Source organism: Phyllopteryx taeniolatus, chromosome 14 (assembly GCF_024500385.1).
Source record: "Phyllopteryx taeniolatus isolate TA_2022b chromosome 14, UOR_Ptae_1.2, whole genome shotgun sequence".
NCBI classification, from domain to species: Eukaryota; Metazoa; Chordata; class Actinopteri; order Syngnathiformes; family Syngnathidae; genus Phyllopteryx; species Phyllopteryx taeniolatus.
The window spans coordinates 25,824,931-25,840,311 of NC_084515.1; the positions used below are offsets into that span (position 1 = coordinate 25,824,931).

The 15,381-nt window shown below is 47.6% G+C and overlaps 1 protein-coding gene across 6 annotated transcripts in view; it reads right to left on the reverse strand.

Moving 5' to 3' along the window:
• Nucleotides 1-15,381, reverse strand: part of LOC133489270 (xenotropic and polytropic retrovirus receptor 1 homolog) — a 246,898-nt gene that overhangs the window by 23,403 nt on the left and 208,114 nt on the right. Inside the window, exon 16 of one of the 6 annotated variants that reach the window (XM_061798173.1) lies at nt 7,805-8,395. The exons of the other annotated variants lie outside the window; for them this stretch is intronic. Coding sequence (XP_061654157.1) covers nt 8,392-8,395 — 4 coding nt within the window. The 3' untranslated portion in view covers nt 7,805-8,391. Of the gene's footprint in view, nt 1-7,804; nt 8,396-15,381 lie in introns of those variants that run through there. 6 annotated transcript variants of the gene reach the window in all.

The window sequence follows — 15,381 nt, forward strand, 5'->3', positions numbered from 1 at the left end:
TGTTTAATGAATTCAACAGGGATTCTGTTAGATAAATTGTAGAAGTTATCATTTATTTGCTTAGCTTGCATTAGTATTATGGACGATTTTAGATGTCTCGCCTTCGAAAAGATGACTCAGCATCATCCGATGGAAGGGCGCCTGGACCAAGGACGTGATCGGATGTGGTCGGGTCGTGACAGGTGTTGGTTCAATATTATGTGTTGTGTCTTATTATTTAGAATACTATGTCTGGGAAAAACCCTCTTATTATCAAATATTTTGTGTTGTGTCTTATTGCTTAGAACATTATGATTTGTAAATCCCTCCTATTTCAAATAAATGCAGGAGCGAGGGGGGGGGATTGTTTAGAGCGTGTTGAGAGGCTGTGATCTGAACAATCTCCCATACGCCCTCCTCATGAGAAAAAGAAACCAGTGTCTTCATTCCTTTTGTGTCTATTTTTTATAATGTTGGGTAAGATAAATCCAACAGATTCCGTCCGGACCAGGCATTCATTTTTATGACATTCGAGATTCCTCATATGATTTGAAACAAGATTGGCAACAAGATAATAATCAATAAATGTGTATATTTTCCCAAATGGAGTTGTAATTATGTGCACACCAAAAGATGGTTAAAAAAGCTGAAACGTTGTTATTAATAACTTATAAGGCCACGGATATACTGGTCCAGCCCACTTGAGATCAAATTGGGTTGGATGTGGCCCGCGAACTAAAATGAGTTTGACACCCCTGATTTAAACCTTTTCCGACCCCACACCTGAACCACTCCGCCTTCTGCCCACCCAGCATCCCTCGGCCTCTTGCTTGTCCACCATCTTGTATTTAGACAGCAACCAAAGCTTCATCCCCTGGTCTCTCATGATCTCCTGGCATAAACACTAAATAGGCTCTTTAAAATGTGTTTTTTACAACCTATACTATCTTGTCATTCTGTTGATTATTAGGAATGCACGATAAATATCGGTCTGATAATATTCGATATTGGGGAAAAAAAATGACATCACGCTAAACGGTCCGATACGGATAAAACTGGACTGATAAGAACCATATCATTCTGTGCCACACTAGTCGCCAGTGGCTGCCGTTTGCATTGGCTTGCGACAGTCATGGATATTCTTTACCAAAATTCTTCGCCTACAACACCAAAAAAAGTCAATTATAGTTAGTAAATAAATAGTAGTAGCATATGATTGCCAGCACGTTCAAATTACGAGCATCCATTGACTTTGAGTTCCGAACTACGACGCTTACATCCTTCGGAGAGCAGCTCTCGGCAAGACGGCCTACAAAGCAGCTGTCTCATAGCAACTCAAGCCAACACAGGAGCGAGCAGGGGCGGTTTGGCCGCATGCAGAAGCACAGTTGTTGCGGTTGGCTAACAGCTAAGGTAAACGCTAACCCCTGCAGAACTCCTCCTATACGTTCCTTGACAATGTTCGCTCACTGGATAATAAATTAGATAGACAAATGGAATTAACATCATCATCATCATAACACAACAGCGCTCCTACGTTTGACGGGGCTAGCGCGAGTCCCTATCTATAAATGATGTCTGCCGGCTTGCTCAGGAGCAATAAACCCCCGGCTCTCTTTGATCAGCCACAAATTCAAATGTTTTCAAATCAACATTGACATGAATGATCACGTGTTCCTATATTGTTCAAAATAAAATAAAAAACATGAATAATTGAAACTGTGTATAATTCAAGTTTGAGAAGAAAAAAAGAAAGAAGTTCTTGACTTATCAATACTGTAGTTGTGCTGTCCTCACAACACGTAACTATATGAAGGGAGACAGCGAGTGGACTAATAAAGAAAGCTCCGTACACAAGGCGTTCTTATCTTGCTTTTATGGGAGGTCTCGTGTTCATGCAAATATCAGATAGATACAGTAAAAAGAAGAAAGTTTTCCAAGGCTGAAAAGTTTAGAGCACAGTTCAACGTGTTATGAGCCGTTTTCAGAGTTCACGTTCACTAGTTGGACATCTACCGAGAGAAGACTATATCAAAGATCGTCTATGATTGGGAAGATGCTCTTACATTTATGGCAAACCAAATGATCCTTAAATCAGAATCAGAATCATCTTTATTTGCCAAGTATGTCCAAAACACACAAGGAATTTGTCTCCGATAGTTGGAGCCGCTCTAGTACAACAGACAGTCAATTTACAGAACACTTTGGAGACATAAAGACATTGACAAAAAACAATTGTGCAAAAAGATGCAGAGTCCTCTAGCACTTAGAGCACTTTGAATGACTAATATTGCAATAGTCCGGTGCAATGACCATTGTGCAAAGGGCGCTGAGACTTCAAGGAGTGTATGCGGTTTAAAGTGACGAGTAGTGCGATAATCTGGGTAAATGTTGGTTGTGCAAATGTTACAGATACTCCTCAATCAGTGTGCAAATGGAGCAGATGCTACTCTGGCATGAGTGGCCAGTATATGCAAATAGTGCAGCATGGCGAGACAACTACAGTGAGTGCACGAGTAATACATAATTGGCCCCACAGAAATGTGACAACGAACTCAAGTCAAAAAATTGCCAGCCTGTTGTAATGGAATTGTAGGTTAGGTGTTTAAGAAGTTGATCGCAAGAGGGAAGAAGCTGTTGGAATGTCTACTAGTTCTAGTTTGCATTGATCGCTAGCGCCTACCTGAGGGAAGGAGCTGGAAGAGCTGGTGATCGGGGTGCGGAGGGTCCGAGAGGATTTTGCACGCCCTTGTCTTAGTTCTGGCAGCGTGCAAGTCCTCAATGGTGGGTAGGGGGGTACCAACAATCCTTTCAGCAGTTTTGATTGTCCGTTGTAGTCGGAGTTTGTCCTTTTTTGTAGCAGCACCAAACCAGACTGTGATGGAAGAACACAGGACTGATTTGATGACCGCTGTGTAGAACTGTCTCAGCAGCTCCGGTGGCAGGCCGTGCTTTCTCAGAAACCGCAGGAAGTACATCATCTGCTGGGCCTTTTTGAGGACGGAGTTGATGTTGGTCGCCCACTTCAGGTCCTGAGAGACTGTAATTCCCAGGAACTCTATTCCTACAGTCTTGAGCGTGTTCAGCTCCAGGTTGTGTCGGCCGCACCACAGTTCCAGCCGCTCCGCTTCCTGTCGATATGCAGACTCGTCACTGTCCTTGATGAGGCCGATGACAGTGGTGTCATCTGCAAACTTCAGGAGTTTGACAGTCGGGTTCGCTGAGGTGGAGTCGTTCGTGTAGAGAGAGAAGAACAGCGGAGAGAGGACACAACCTTGGGGCACCCCAGTGCTGATGCTGCGTGTGGATGAGGTGGCCTCTCCCAGCCTGACCTGCTGTGTCCTGTCCGTCAGAAAGCTGTAAATCCACTGGCAGATGGCAGGTGAGACGCTGAGCTGGAGAAGCTTGGATGAAAGGAGTTCAGGGATGATGGTGTTGAACGCTGAGCTGAAGTCCACGAACAGGATCCTCGCGTTGGTCCCTGCACTGTCGAGGTGTTCTCGGATGAAGTGCAGTCCCATGTTGACTGCATCATCCGCAGATCTGTTTGCTTGGTAGGCAAACTGCAGGGGGTCCAGCAGGGGACCTGTGACACTCTTGAGGTGGTCCAGCACGAGACGTTCAAAGGACTTCATGACCACAGATGTCAAAGCGACAGGCCTGTAGTCATTCAGACCCGAGATTGCAGGTTTCTTGGGGACTGGAATGATGGTGGAGCGTTTGAAACAGGATGGTACTTCGCACAGTTCCAGAGATCTATTGAAGATCTGTGTGAAGACTGGAGCGAGCTGGTCTGCGCAAACTTTGAGGCAGGATGGGGACACATGGTCTGGGCCTGCCGCTTTATTAATCTTTTGTTGTTTGAAGATGCGTCTCACATCCTGTTCATGGATGGTTAACGCAGAGGTCAGAGGTGTGATTGTGGTCGCGGGTGCGGCCGGGTGAGTGTGTGGTGTGAAACTGTCCTTTTCAAATCTGCAGTAGAAGGTATTCAAGTCGTTGGCTAGTGTGCTATTGTTTTCAGCTTGGGGGGATCGTCGCTTGTAATTAGTCAGCGATTGGAATGCATGCCAGACTGATTTAGAGTCGTTTGCACTAAACTTATTTTCCAACTTTGGTGCATAGAACCTCTTTGCAATGTTAATTTCTTTAGTCAGCTGGTTTCTAGCTCGATTATACAGGGCCCTGTCCCCGCTCTGATATGCGTCCTCCTTAGCTTGGCGAAACTGCTTAAGTTTAGCAGTGAACCACGGCTTGTTGTTGTTGAATGTGCGAAATGATTTTGTTGGTACACAAACCTCTTCACAGAACTGATATTGGACGTGACAGTGTCCGTATATTCATCCAGGCTGCCAGCTGAATTTTCAAAGACACTCCAGTCTGTGCAGTCTAAACAGCTTTGAAGTTCCATCTTCGCTTCATTGGTCCACTTTTTCACTGTTTTCACTGTAGGCTTCGCACATTTAAGTTCTTGCCTGTACGTCGGTATTAAGTGAATTAAGCAGTGATCAGACGAGCCCAGGGCTGCACGAGGTATAGCACGGTATGCGTTTTTTTACCGTAGTGTAGCAGTGGTCTAAAGTATTATTTTCCCTGGTAGGACAGTCGATGTGCTGCTTGTATTTAGGGAGTTCGTGGTTGAGTTTAGCTTTGTTAAAGTCCCAGAGAATAATGAGGGGTGAGTCCGGGTGTTTTTTTTCAATTTCGTTGACTTGTTCGGCGAGCGTTAGCAGTGCGGCGTTCGTGTTAGCTTGAGGCGGAATGTAGACTCCAGCCAGTATGTACGATGCGAACTCACGTGGCGAGTAGAATGGGTTACAGTTTAAAAATAGCGACTCCAAATGCGGGCTGCAGTGTGTGCTGAGCTCCGTGACGTCCGTACACCATTTTTCGTTGATATAGAGGCATATCCCGCCGCCCTTTGTTTTCCCCGATGATTCCATGTCGCGGTCCGCTCGATGAATGTGAAAGCCGGGAAGCATGACGGCGCCATCGGGTACAGCGTCGCAAAGCCAGGTCTCCGTGAAGCACATGGCCGCGGAACGTCCGAAGTCTTTACTGGTCTTTAACAGAAGATGAGCGGCACGGTGGCTGGCTGGTTAGAGCGTCAGCCTCACAGTTCTGAGGACCCGGGTTCAATCCCCGGCCCCACCTGTGTGGAGTTTGCATGTTCTCCCCGTGCCTGCGTGGGTTTTCTCCGGGCACTCCGGTTTCCTCCCACATCCCAAAAACATGCATGAATTGGAGACTCTAAATTGCCCGTAGGCATGACTGTGAGTGTGAATGGTTGTTTGTTCCTATGTGCCCTGCAATTGGCTGGCAACCAGTTCAGGGTGTACCCCGCCTCCTGCCCGATGACAGCTGGGATAGGCTCCAGCATGCCCGCGACCCTAGTGAGGAGAAGCGGCTCAGAAAATGGATGGATGGATTAACAGAAGATGAAGCTCATCCATTTTGTTGGGTAGGGAGCGTACATTCGCGAGGTGGATCGACAGGAACGCCAATCTGTGTCCTCTCTTGCGGAGTTTCACCTGAATGCCGGCCCATTTCCCTCTGTGGCGCCGCTTCCGTCTCCAAGCGCCGAAAACCACGGACGCCGCTCCGGTGAGTAACTCGGGGAAAAAACTGACAGAAAGTCCGGAGTAACCTCCTTGATGGTTAGCAGGTCTCCCCTTGTGTAAGTGAGTCGTGTAAGGTCTCCAAAGACGGACGAAAAACACAAAAACAAAAACAATACTCGAGAGCGCGTTACCGAGGCGACCACACTGGTAGGCGCCATCTTGGTATAAGAAAGATGTTTCACTCTGAATATTTTATCACAAACATTTTAACAGTTTGCACTATGAAATATCCACTGGGAAAGCAATTTTTTTTATCAGCAAACATAACAGATTAACCTTATGAAATATGGATGTATTTTAACCTTAAGACGCGACAGTAGTATTTATTGCACAACAAAATACATTTATACATCGCATCTCAATCATATTGTACTTCTGTATTGTTGTGACAATTAAAAGGCATTTTTTTTCTTAGTATACTACATTACATTATGTTGAATATATACTGCTTGTGTGAATGTCAGTGCAAATGGTTGTTTGCTGATATGTGCCCTACGATTGCCTGGCGACCAGTTCAGGGTTTTCAGGTTCTCACCCGAAGATAGCTGGGATAGGCTCCAGCATGCCTACGACCCAAGTGAGGATAAGCGGTTTGGAAAATAAATGTTAATAACGTCTCACAATAATTAGAAGGCAAATAAAAATCAATATGCAACGTTGCTAGAAAATCACAAGTCCGGCTGGGGACGAGTGGGGGAAAATCACTAGTTGGCTATTGTTAGAGCAGGCTCGCAGGCTACTCAGGGGGTCTTTGGGGGCTACCGTGGACCACGTTGGTGACCCTTGTTATAGAGCCTTTTAAGAGCTGGAAATGCACTTTTTTATGGTGGCAGCTGGAGTGTTACTCTCGTCTTTATTTTCCTGAATTGTGAATAAAAAAGGTAAACGAAATACACTCAAAAAATTATTCGTGGCCCAAATAATGAACACAAAGCGTTATTTCTGAGTATACTAAGTGAAAGCGATAAAACTATCCATCCATTTTCTGAGCCACTTCTCCTCACTCGGGCTGGAGCCTATCCCAGCTATCATCGGGCAGGAGGCGGGGTACACCCTGAACTGGTTGGATAAAACTACATATATTTTAAAAATAATAACGATATATTATGTCTAATTGACAATTATTTCTGATAAAGCGGACTCTCTTCATGTCAATTATTTCAACCACTTTGTTTTGTTGTTTTCTGATAAATGTTTTTTCGTTCATAGTAAGTTTGTAAAATGTACAATGATGGTACAGTTTTTTTTTTTTCTCATTACCTAACTTGTACATGTCAATCTTTTGGTTTCTTCAATTTCATTGGATGACACACCTTTAATTAGGTAGTGGTGGGTGTAGTTTAACCTGGAACGCTCTCGAAAGACCAGTGCAATGATTGTCCATTTTGCACTGTGGCTCTAAGCACGGAAGCAAGCTAACGCCGAAGAAGCAATTCTCGTAACAATATAAGTGGCTGGAGAGTCTACTAGTTAGTTTTGGACTATTTGTAATCCGACTGAAAGTGAGTACTTGATGTATTTTTTTGTTGTGTTCTGAGGAACGTATTTTGCAGTAAAGAAAAATGCTAATCACGATTAGTGACATAGCATGCTAACTTTAATGCTAGCGTTTTGTTTGCCTCTTGGATGCAAAGTATACAGGTTTAAATGCGATTCAAAACTAAATAGTGACCTTTCAATGTACAGCAAAATATGGATACTCTCTTTGGATACAAAGTGGTCTCGCTGGTCAGGTTTAGGCTTTGGCTAATCTGCTTTAGTGAGATACCTGCTCAGATGTATCCGCCATAGCATGAGTGGTCACTTCTTTTGCAACCGCCATCTCTTGACTGAAATGAGGATTTTTGAGTAACATTCTATTATCAAGGCGGCACGGTGGCCGACTGGTTAGAGCGTCAGCCTCACAGTTCTGAGGTGCGGGGTTCAATCCCCGTCCCCGCCTGTGTGGAGTTTGCATGTTCTCCCCGTGCCTGCGTGGGTTTTCTCCGGGCACTCCGGTTTCCTCCCACATCCCAAAAACATGCATTAATTGGAGACTCTAAATTGCCCGTAGGCATGACTGTGAGTGTGAATGGTTGTTTGTTTCTATGTGGCCTGCGATTGGCTGGCAACCAGTTCAGGGTGTACCCCGCCTCCTGCCCGATGACAGCTGGGATAGGCTCCAGCACGCCCGCGACCCTAGTGAGGAGAAGCGGCTCAGAAAATGGATGGATGGATGGATTCTATTATCAGTTGTACAAGCATTTTATGTTGTTCTTGAATGCAAGTTAAGCAGCCCATTTGGTTTTTTTGAGGTCACAAGTCACCCAGGCAACGGCAGACGAAATAACAACTACAATTTTAGGGTACTGTGTGAATAGCAAAACCTATAGTTGCTTAAATTATTTTGCATTATTTTGTTCTTCTAAAATGTATATTCTTGCATATGAATTTACTGAGTCTATGATTATTGAAAATGTTACTTTAACAATAATAATAATGCATACCACTTATATAGCGCTTATCAAGGCACTCAGATGCTTAACAATAACAAATAAATAAAAAAGGTTTGTCAGCAAATTTCATTAATCTTAGTGGGATTTGTGAAGCAATTTATCTATACATTTCTCACTAATTGGAGGCACCATAACTTGTCATTAACGTCAGTTTAAGGCACTCCACCCTTTTCCGACTGAGGACCATGGTCTCAAATTTGAAGATGCTGATTCTCATCCCAGCTGCTTCACACTCTGCTGCAAACCGCTCCCGTGAGAGTTGGAGATCACGGCCTGATGAAGGCAACAGAACCACATCATCTGCAAAAAGAAAAGATGTAATACTGAGGCCACCAAACTGGACCCCCTCTACGCCTCGGCTGCACCTAGAAATTCTGTCCATTAAAGCTATGAACAGAATCACTGACTAAGGACAGCCTTGGGGGAGTCCAACCCTCACCGGAAACAAGTCCGACTTACTGCCAGCAATGCCGACCAAACTCTGACACTGGTCGTACAGGGACCGAACAGCCCGTATCAGGGGATTCAGTACCCCATACTCCCGAAGCACCCCCCACAGGACTCCCTGAGGGACACGGTCGAACGCCTTCTCCTAGTCCACAAAATAAATGTAGACTGGTTGGGCGAACTTGCATGCATGCTTGAGGACCCTGCCGAGGGTGAAGAGCTAGTCCACTGTTCCACGGCCAGGACGAAAACCACACTGTTCCTCCTGAATCTGAGATTCGACTTCCTGACGGACCCTTCTCTCCAGCACCCCTGAATAGACCTTACCAGGGAGGCTGAGGAGTGTGATCCCCCTGTAGTTGGAACACACACTCCAGTCCCCCTTTTCAAAAAGGGGGACCACCACCCCAGTCTGCCAATCCAGAGGCACAGTCCACGATGTCCATGCGATGTTGCAGAGACGTGTCAACCAGGACAGCCCGACAACATCCAGAGCCTTTAGGAACTCCGGCCAAATCTCATCCACCCCCGTGGCCTTACCGCTGAGGAGATTTTTAACCACCTTGGTGACCTCAACCCTAGAGATAGGAGAGCCCGCCTCAGAGACCCCAAACTCTGCTTCCTCATGGGAAGGTGTGTCGGTGGAATTGAGGAGGTCTACGAAGTATTCTCCCCAGCGACACACAACTTCCCGACTCGAGGTCAGCAGCGCCCAATCCCCACTATACACAGTGTTAATGGTGCACTGCTTCCCCCTCCTGAGACGCCGGATGGTGGACCAGAATTTCCTTGAAGCCGTCCGGAGGTTGTTCTCCATGGCCTCACCAAACTCCTCCCATGCCCGGGTTTTTGCCTCAGCGACCTCCAAAGCTGCATTCCGCTTGGCGAGCCGTTGCGCATCAGCTGCCTTAGGAGTCCCACTGGCCAAAACGGCCCGATAGGACTCCTTCTTCAGCTTGATCGCATCCCTTACCGCTGGTGTCCACCAATGGGTTCGGGGATTGCCGCCACGACAGGCACCGGCTACCTTTCGGCCAACAGCTCTGGTCAGCCGCCTCGTCAATAGAGGCGCGGAACATGGTCCACTCGCCTTCCCCGAGACGAGGGTGAAGTTCTGCCGGAGGTGGGAGTTGAAACTCCTTCTGACAGAGGATTCTGCCAGACGTTCCATGGCAGACCCTCACAACACGTTTGGGCCTGCCAGGTCGGACTGGCATCTTCCCCCACCATCGGAGCCAACTCACCACCAGGTGGTGATCAGTTGACAGCTCCGCCCATCTCTTCACCTGAGTGTCAAAGACATGTGGCCAAAAGTCAGATGACACAACCATAAAGTCGATCATCGAAAAGTGACCTAGGGTGTCCTAGTGCCAGGTGCACGTGTGGACACCCTTATGCTTGAACATGGTGTTCGTTATGGACAAACCGTGGTAGGCACAGAAGTCCAATAACAGAACACCACTCGAGTTCCGATCGAGGGGGCCGTTCCTCCCAATCACGCCCTTCCAGGTCTCACTGTCATTGTCCACGTGACCATTGAAGTTCCCCAGCGGGAGCGCTCACCAGCATCCCATCCCAAGGACTTAAAAAAGGGTGGGTACTCCGAATTGCTGTTTGGTGCATAGGCACACACAAGAGTCAGGACCCGTCCCCCGACCCGAAGGCAGAGGGAGGCTACCCTCTCGTCTACCGGGGTGAATCCCAACGTACAGACGCTGAGCCGGGGGGCAATAAGTATACCCACACTTGCTTGGCGCCTCTCACCATGGTCAACTCCAGAGTGGAAAAGAGTCCAACCTCTCTCAAGAGGACTGGTACCAGAGCCCAAGCTGTGTGTGGAGGCAAGCCCGACTATATCTATTCGGAATTTCTCAACCTCACACAACAGCTCGGGCTCCTTCCCTGCCAGAGAGGTGACATTCCACGTCCCTAGAGCCAGTTTCTGTAGCCTGACATCGGATCGCCTTCGGCCACTGCCCAGCTCCCATGGGTGCCCGGCCACCAGGCACTCACCTTCGAGCCCCACCTCCAAGCCTGGCTCCAGAGGGGGGCCCCGGTGACCTGCGTCTGGACAAGGGAAACCTAAATCCATTAATTTTTTTCATTATAGGGGTTTCTGGAGGCGTGCTTTGTCTGGTCCCTCACCTAGGACCTTTTTGCCATGGGTGACCCTACTAGGGGCGTGAACTTAGCTCCTAGGATCATTGGGACAGACAAACCCCTCCACCACGATAAGGTGACGGCTCAAGGAGGGGAGGGTGGTTTTTGTTTGGCTATATTCCGTGCCACGTCACCATTCTCGGAGTCATAACTCGGGAGAAATCATCTCTCCCCCACACACATGAAGACTTTTCATCGTAAATATTGAACAGGTTAATTATTTAAAATTGTTGGCTCCGATCTGTTTCAGACCCTAACATCGGGAGGAATCCACTCTTAACACACATCAGACCTAAGGACAATCTTATAAGATACACTTATAAGTCTTAAGATTGTATGGTGTTTGACGTGCTTGGTTGGGAAGTGGCAGAATTGGCACAAACATAGGCCGATGTTACCGGGCCTTCCATGCTGTTGTTGATATTGTATAGGTGGAACCCAACTCCTTTTTTCAAAGCCACCAACACAATTACAGCGCAAGAACAACACACTGGGACATACAGTTAATTTAATTTGTGAGTAATGACAGCACAGCTAAACGCAGTAATCACGTGTTGAACAGGGTCATCTGCTTGTTTCAGACTCTTTGACACCTGTCGACCACAGGGAAATGTCCCCAGTTGGTCAGTATTTCTCATGTCACTTATTTAAAGTATCAGTCATTGTAAATCTTGTAATTTTTTGTTTGCAGATTCGGCAGTATTCAATCCAAAGGAAATAGGAAAGGTCAGCATGCTGGAGAGCACCTGAAACTAACTTCATCAAGAAGAGGACGATACCAGTTTGTGAGGCAGATTTTGTCTATTTTTGTAAATACTAGAAGCCTAACCAGGCCATGGCTTTGTTTCTTTTGTTGGTGAAAAAAAACATGTTCAATTAAAAAAACGATTGTGGTAGGAACTAAAATAATTTGGTAATGTAAATAATACATTTTTGTTAACTTGGTAATGGAGTCAAGTATTGTTTCAAACGAGGTATCTTAAGTTACATTCAACTTAAATACTCTATTCCATTCCATTAGGACAGGAGTGTCAAACTTATTTTTGGCCTGGGCCACATTGTAGTTATGTTTTCCCGCCAGGGGCTGTTATGACTGTGAAAACATATACTGTAAGTGTATAATCACTTCCTATTACAAATAAATTGAGAACTATTTTTAAATCAGAAGCTAATGAAACCTGTTCGGCTATTATTAGTTTTATTTTAAAATGGGAACTGGTAACAAAAAGTGCTTGCAATTCTCAAAATTATTAAATGTGAAAACAATTTTCAATATTGATATTTTAGCAAGAACGTTGGTTTGCTTTTGTGGGCCACTTTAAATGACGTGGTGAGCCAGATCTGGTCCCTGGGCCTTGAGTTTGACACCAGTTGATTAGGAGCTCAAATACAACTACATTGTGGATGCCCCTCCGTCTGATTTGCCATGTGTATGTCTATGTAGTGAAGAGCGGGGACCCTTTGTCTGATTGGCCGTGTGCGTGTGTACACGTGTACGTGCGTTTGACAATGCGGACGCTCACGTAAATGAAGTTTTCTGACGGCGAGCCAGTAGCTGAACAGATAATGGAATTACAGTAGTTCCAAAGCCTAATGCCACCGCGACAATGTGGGAGTATTTTTTATTCAAGCCAGATGAATGCGGCCATCCTGCTAACACCGCCGAGCTGGTATGTCAAATTTGTGTTAAGTCGGAGCAAAGACAACACAACTTAAAACCTCAAAGTGACAAAATCCATGTTAAACACAAACATCCCACCCAATTTCTTCAGCTGGGAATAAAAAACATGGTGGGACATTTCCCATTTCCCCTCAGCTTGCAATTATGGAACCCTTTTCCCAACAATGCAAATACAAACGTGAATATGGCACACATATGCTCACATTCACGTTCTGGCAGCCTGCAAGTCCTCAAGGTTAGGGAGGGGGTACCTTCAATCTTTTCAGCAGTTTTGATTGTCCGTTGCAGTCTGAGTTTGTCTTTTTTTTTCTAACAGCACCAAACCAGACTGTGATGGAAGAGCACAAGACTGATTTGATGAGAAGCTCCTCTAGCAGGCCGTGCTTCCTCAGAAACCGCAGGAAGTACATCCGCTGCGGGGCCTTCTTGAGGATGGAGTTGATGTTGAGCTCCCAGTTCAGGTCCTGTAATTCCCAGGAACTTGAAGGTCTTGACCGTTGACACAGGGCAGTTGGACAGCGTGAGGGGCAGCTGTGGCTAAGGATGCTTCCTGAAATCCACGACCATCTCTACAGTCTTGAGCGTGTTCAGCTCCAGGTTGTGTCGGCAGCAACACAACTCCAGCCACTCCACTTCCTGTCGATAGGCAAACTCGTCACCGTCTTTGATGAGGCCAATGACTGTGGTGTCATCTACAAACTTCAGGAGTTTGACAGTCGGGTGTGTTGAGGTGCAGTCGTTCGTGTCGAGAGAGAAGAGCAGCGGAGAGAGGACACATCCTTGGGGCGCCCCGGTACTGGTGGTGCATGTGGATGAGATGGTGTCCGTCAGGAAGCTGTAAATCCACTGGCAGATGGCATGTGAGACGCTGAGCTGGAGAAGTTTGCAGGAGAGGAGTTCGGGGATGATGATGTTGAACGAAGAGCTGATAGCCACAAACAGGATCCTCGCGTAGGTCCCCGTGCCATTGAGGTGTTCTACAACTCCAATTCCCATGAAGTTGGGACGTTGTGTTAAACATAAATAAAAACAGAATACAATGATTTGCAAATCATCCATCCATCCATCCATTTTTTTACCGCTTATCTGAGGTCGGCTCACGGGGGCAGTACCTTTAGCAGGGACACACAGACTTCCCTCTCCCCAGCCACTTCATCCAGCTCTTCCGGGGGGATCCCGAGGCGTTCCCAGGCCAGCCGAAAGACGTTGACGCTGCACCGATCCGCCTGTCGATCTCCCGTTCCATTCTTCCCTCACTCGTGAACAAGACCCCAATATACTTGAACTCCTCCATTTGGGGCATGATCTCATCCCCGACCTAGAGTGGGCACGCCACCCTTTTCAGACTGAGGACCAGGGTCTCAGATTTGGAGGTGCTGATTCTCATCCCAACCGCTTCACAATCTGCTGCGAACTGCTCCAGTGAGACTTGGAGAGCACGGCTTGAAAGGTTATGAACAGAATCGGTGACAAAGGGCAGCCTTGGCGTAGTCCAACCCGCACCGGAAACGAGTCCGACTTACTGCCAGAAATGCAGACCAAATTCAGCCCATATCAGGGGGTTCAGTACCCCATACTCCTGAAGCACCAACCCACAGGACTCCCCGAGGGACACGGTCGAATGCCTTCTCCAAGTCCCCAAAACACATGTAGACTGGTTGGGCGAACTCCCATGCACCCTCGAGGACCCTGCCGAGGGTGTAGAGCTGGTCCACTGTTCCACGGCCAGGACGAAAACCACACTGCTCCTCCTGAATCTGAGATTCGACTTCCTGACGGACCCTCCTCTCCAGCACCCCTGAATAGACCTTACCAGGGAGGCTGAGGAGTGTGATTCCCCTGTAGTTGGAACACACCCTCCGGTCCCCCTTCTTAAATAGGGGGACCACCACCACAGTCTGCCAATCCAGAGGCACAGTCCACTATGTCTATGCGATGTTGCAGAGACGTGTCAACCAGGACAGCCCTACAACATCCAGAGCCTTTAGGAACTCCGGGCAAATCTCATCCACCCCCGGGGCCTTGCCACCGAGGAGCTTTTTAACCACCTCGGTGACCTCAACCCCAGCGACAGGAGAGCCTGCCTCAGAGAACCCAGACTCTGCTTCCTCATGGGAAGGCGTGTTGTTGGAAATGAAAAGTATTCTCCCCACCAGCTCACAACATCCCGAGTCGAGGTCAGCAGTGACCCATCCCCACGATACAGTGTTGATGGTGAACTGCTTTCCCCCCCTAAAACGCTGGATGGTGCACCAGAATTTCCTCAAAGCCGTCCCGAAGTCTTTCTCCATGGCCTCACCGAACTCCTCCCATACCCGAGTTTTTGCTTCAGCGACTACCAAAGCTGCATTCCACTTTGCCAGCCGGTACCCATCAGCTGCCTCAGGAGTCCCACAGGCCAAGAAGACCCGATAGGACTCCTTCTTCAGCTTGACGGCATCCCTCACCATTAGTGTCCACCAACGGGTTCGGGGATTGCCACCACGACAGGCACCGACCACCTTACGGCTACAGCTCCGGTCCACTGGGACTTGATGTCCCCCGCCTCCCCCGGAACATGAGCAAAGTTCTGTCGGAGGTAGGAGTTGAAACTCATTCTGACAGGGGATTCTGCCAGACGTTCCCAGCAGACCCTCACGATACGTTTGGGCCTGGCATCGGAGCCAACTCACCAGCAGTTGGTGATCAGTTGACAGCTCCGCCCCTCTCTTTACCCGAGGGTCCAAGACATGTGGCCGATGACACAACCACCAAGTCGATCATCGAACTGCGACCTAGGGTGTCCTGGTGCCAAGAGCCTGTGTGGACACCCTTATGCTTGAACATGGTATTCATTATGGACAATACGTGATGAGCACAGAAGTCCAATAACAGAACACGGCTCAGGTTCTGATCTGGGGGCCGTTCCTCCGAATCACCCCCTTCAAGGTCTCACTGTCATTGCCCACTTGAGCATTGCAGTCCCCCAGCAGAACGATGGAGTCCCAGCGGGAGCGCT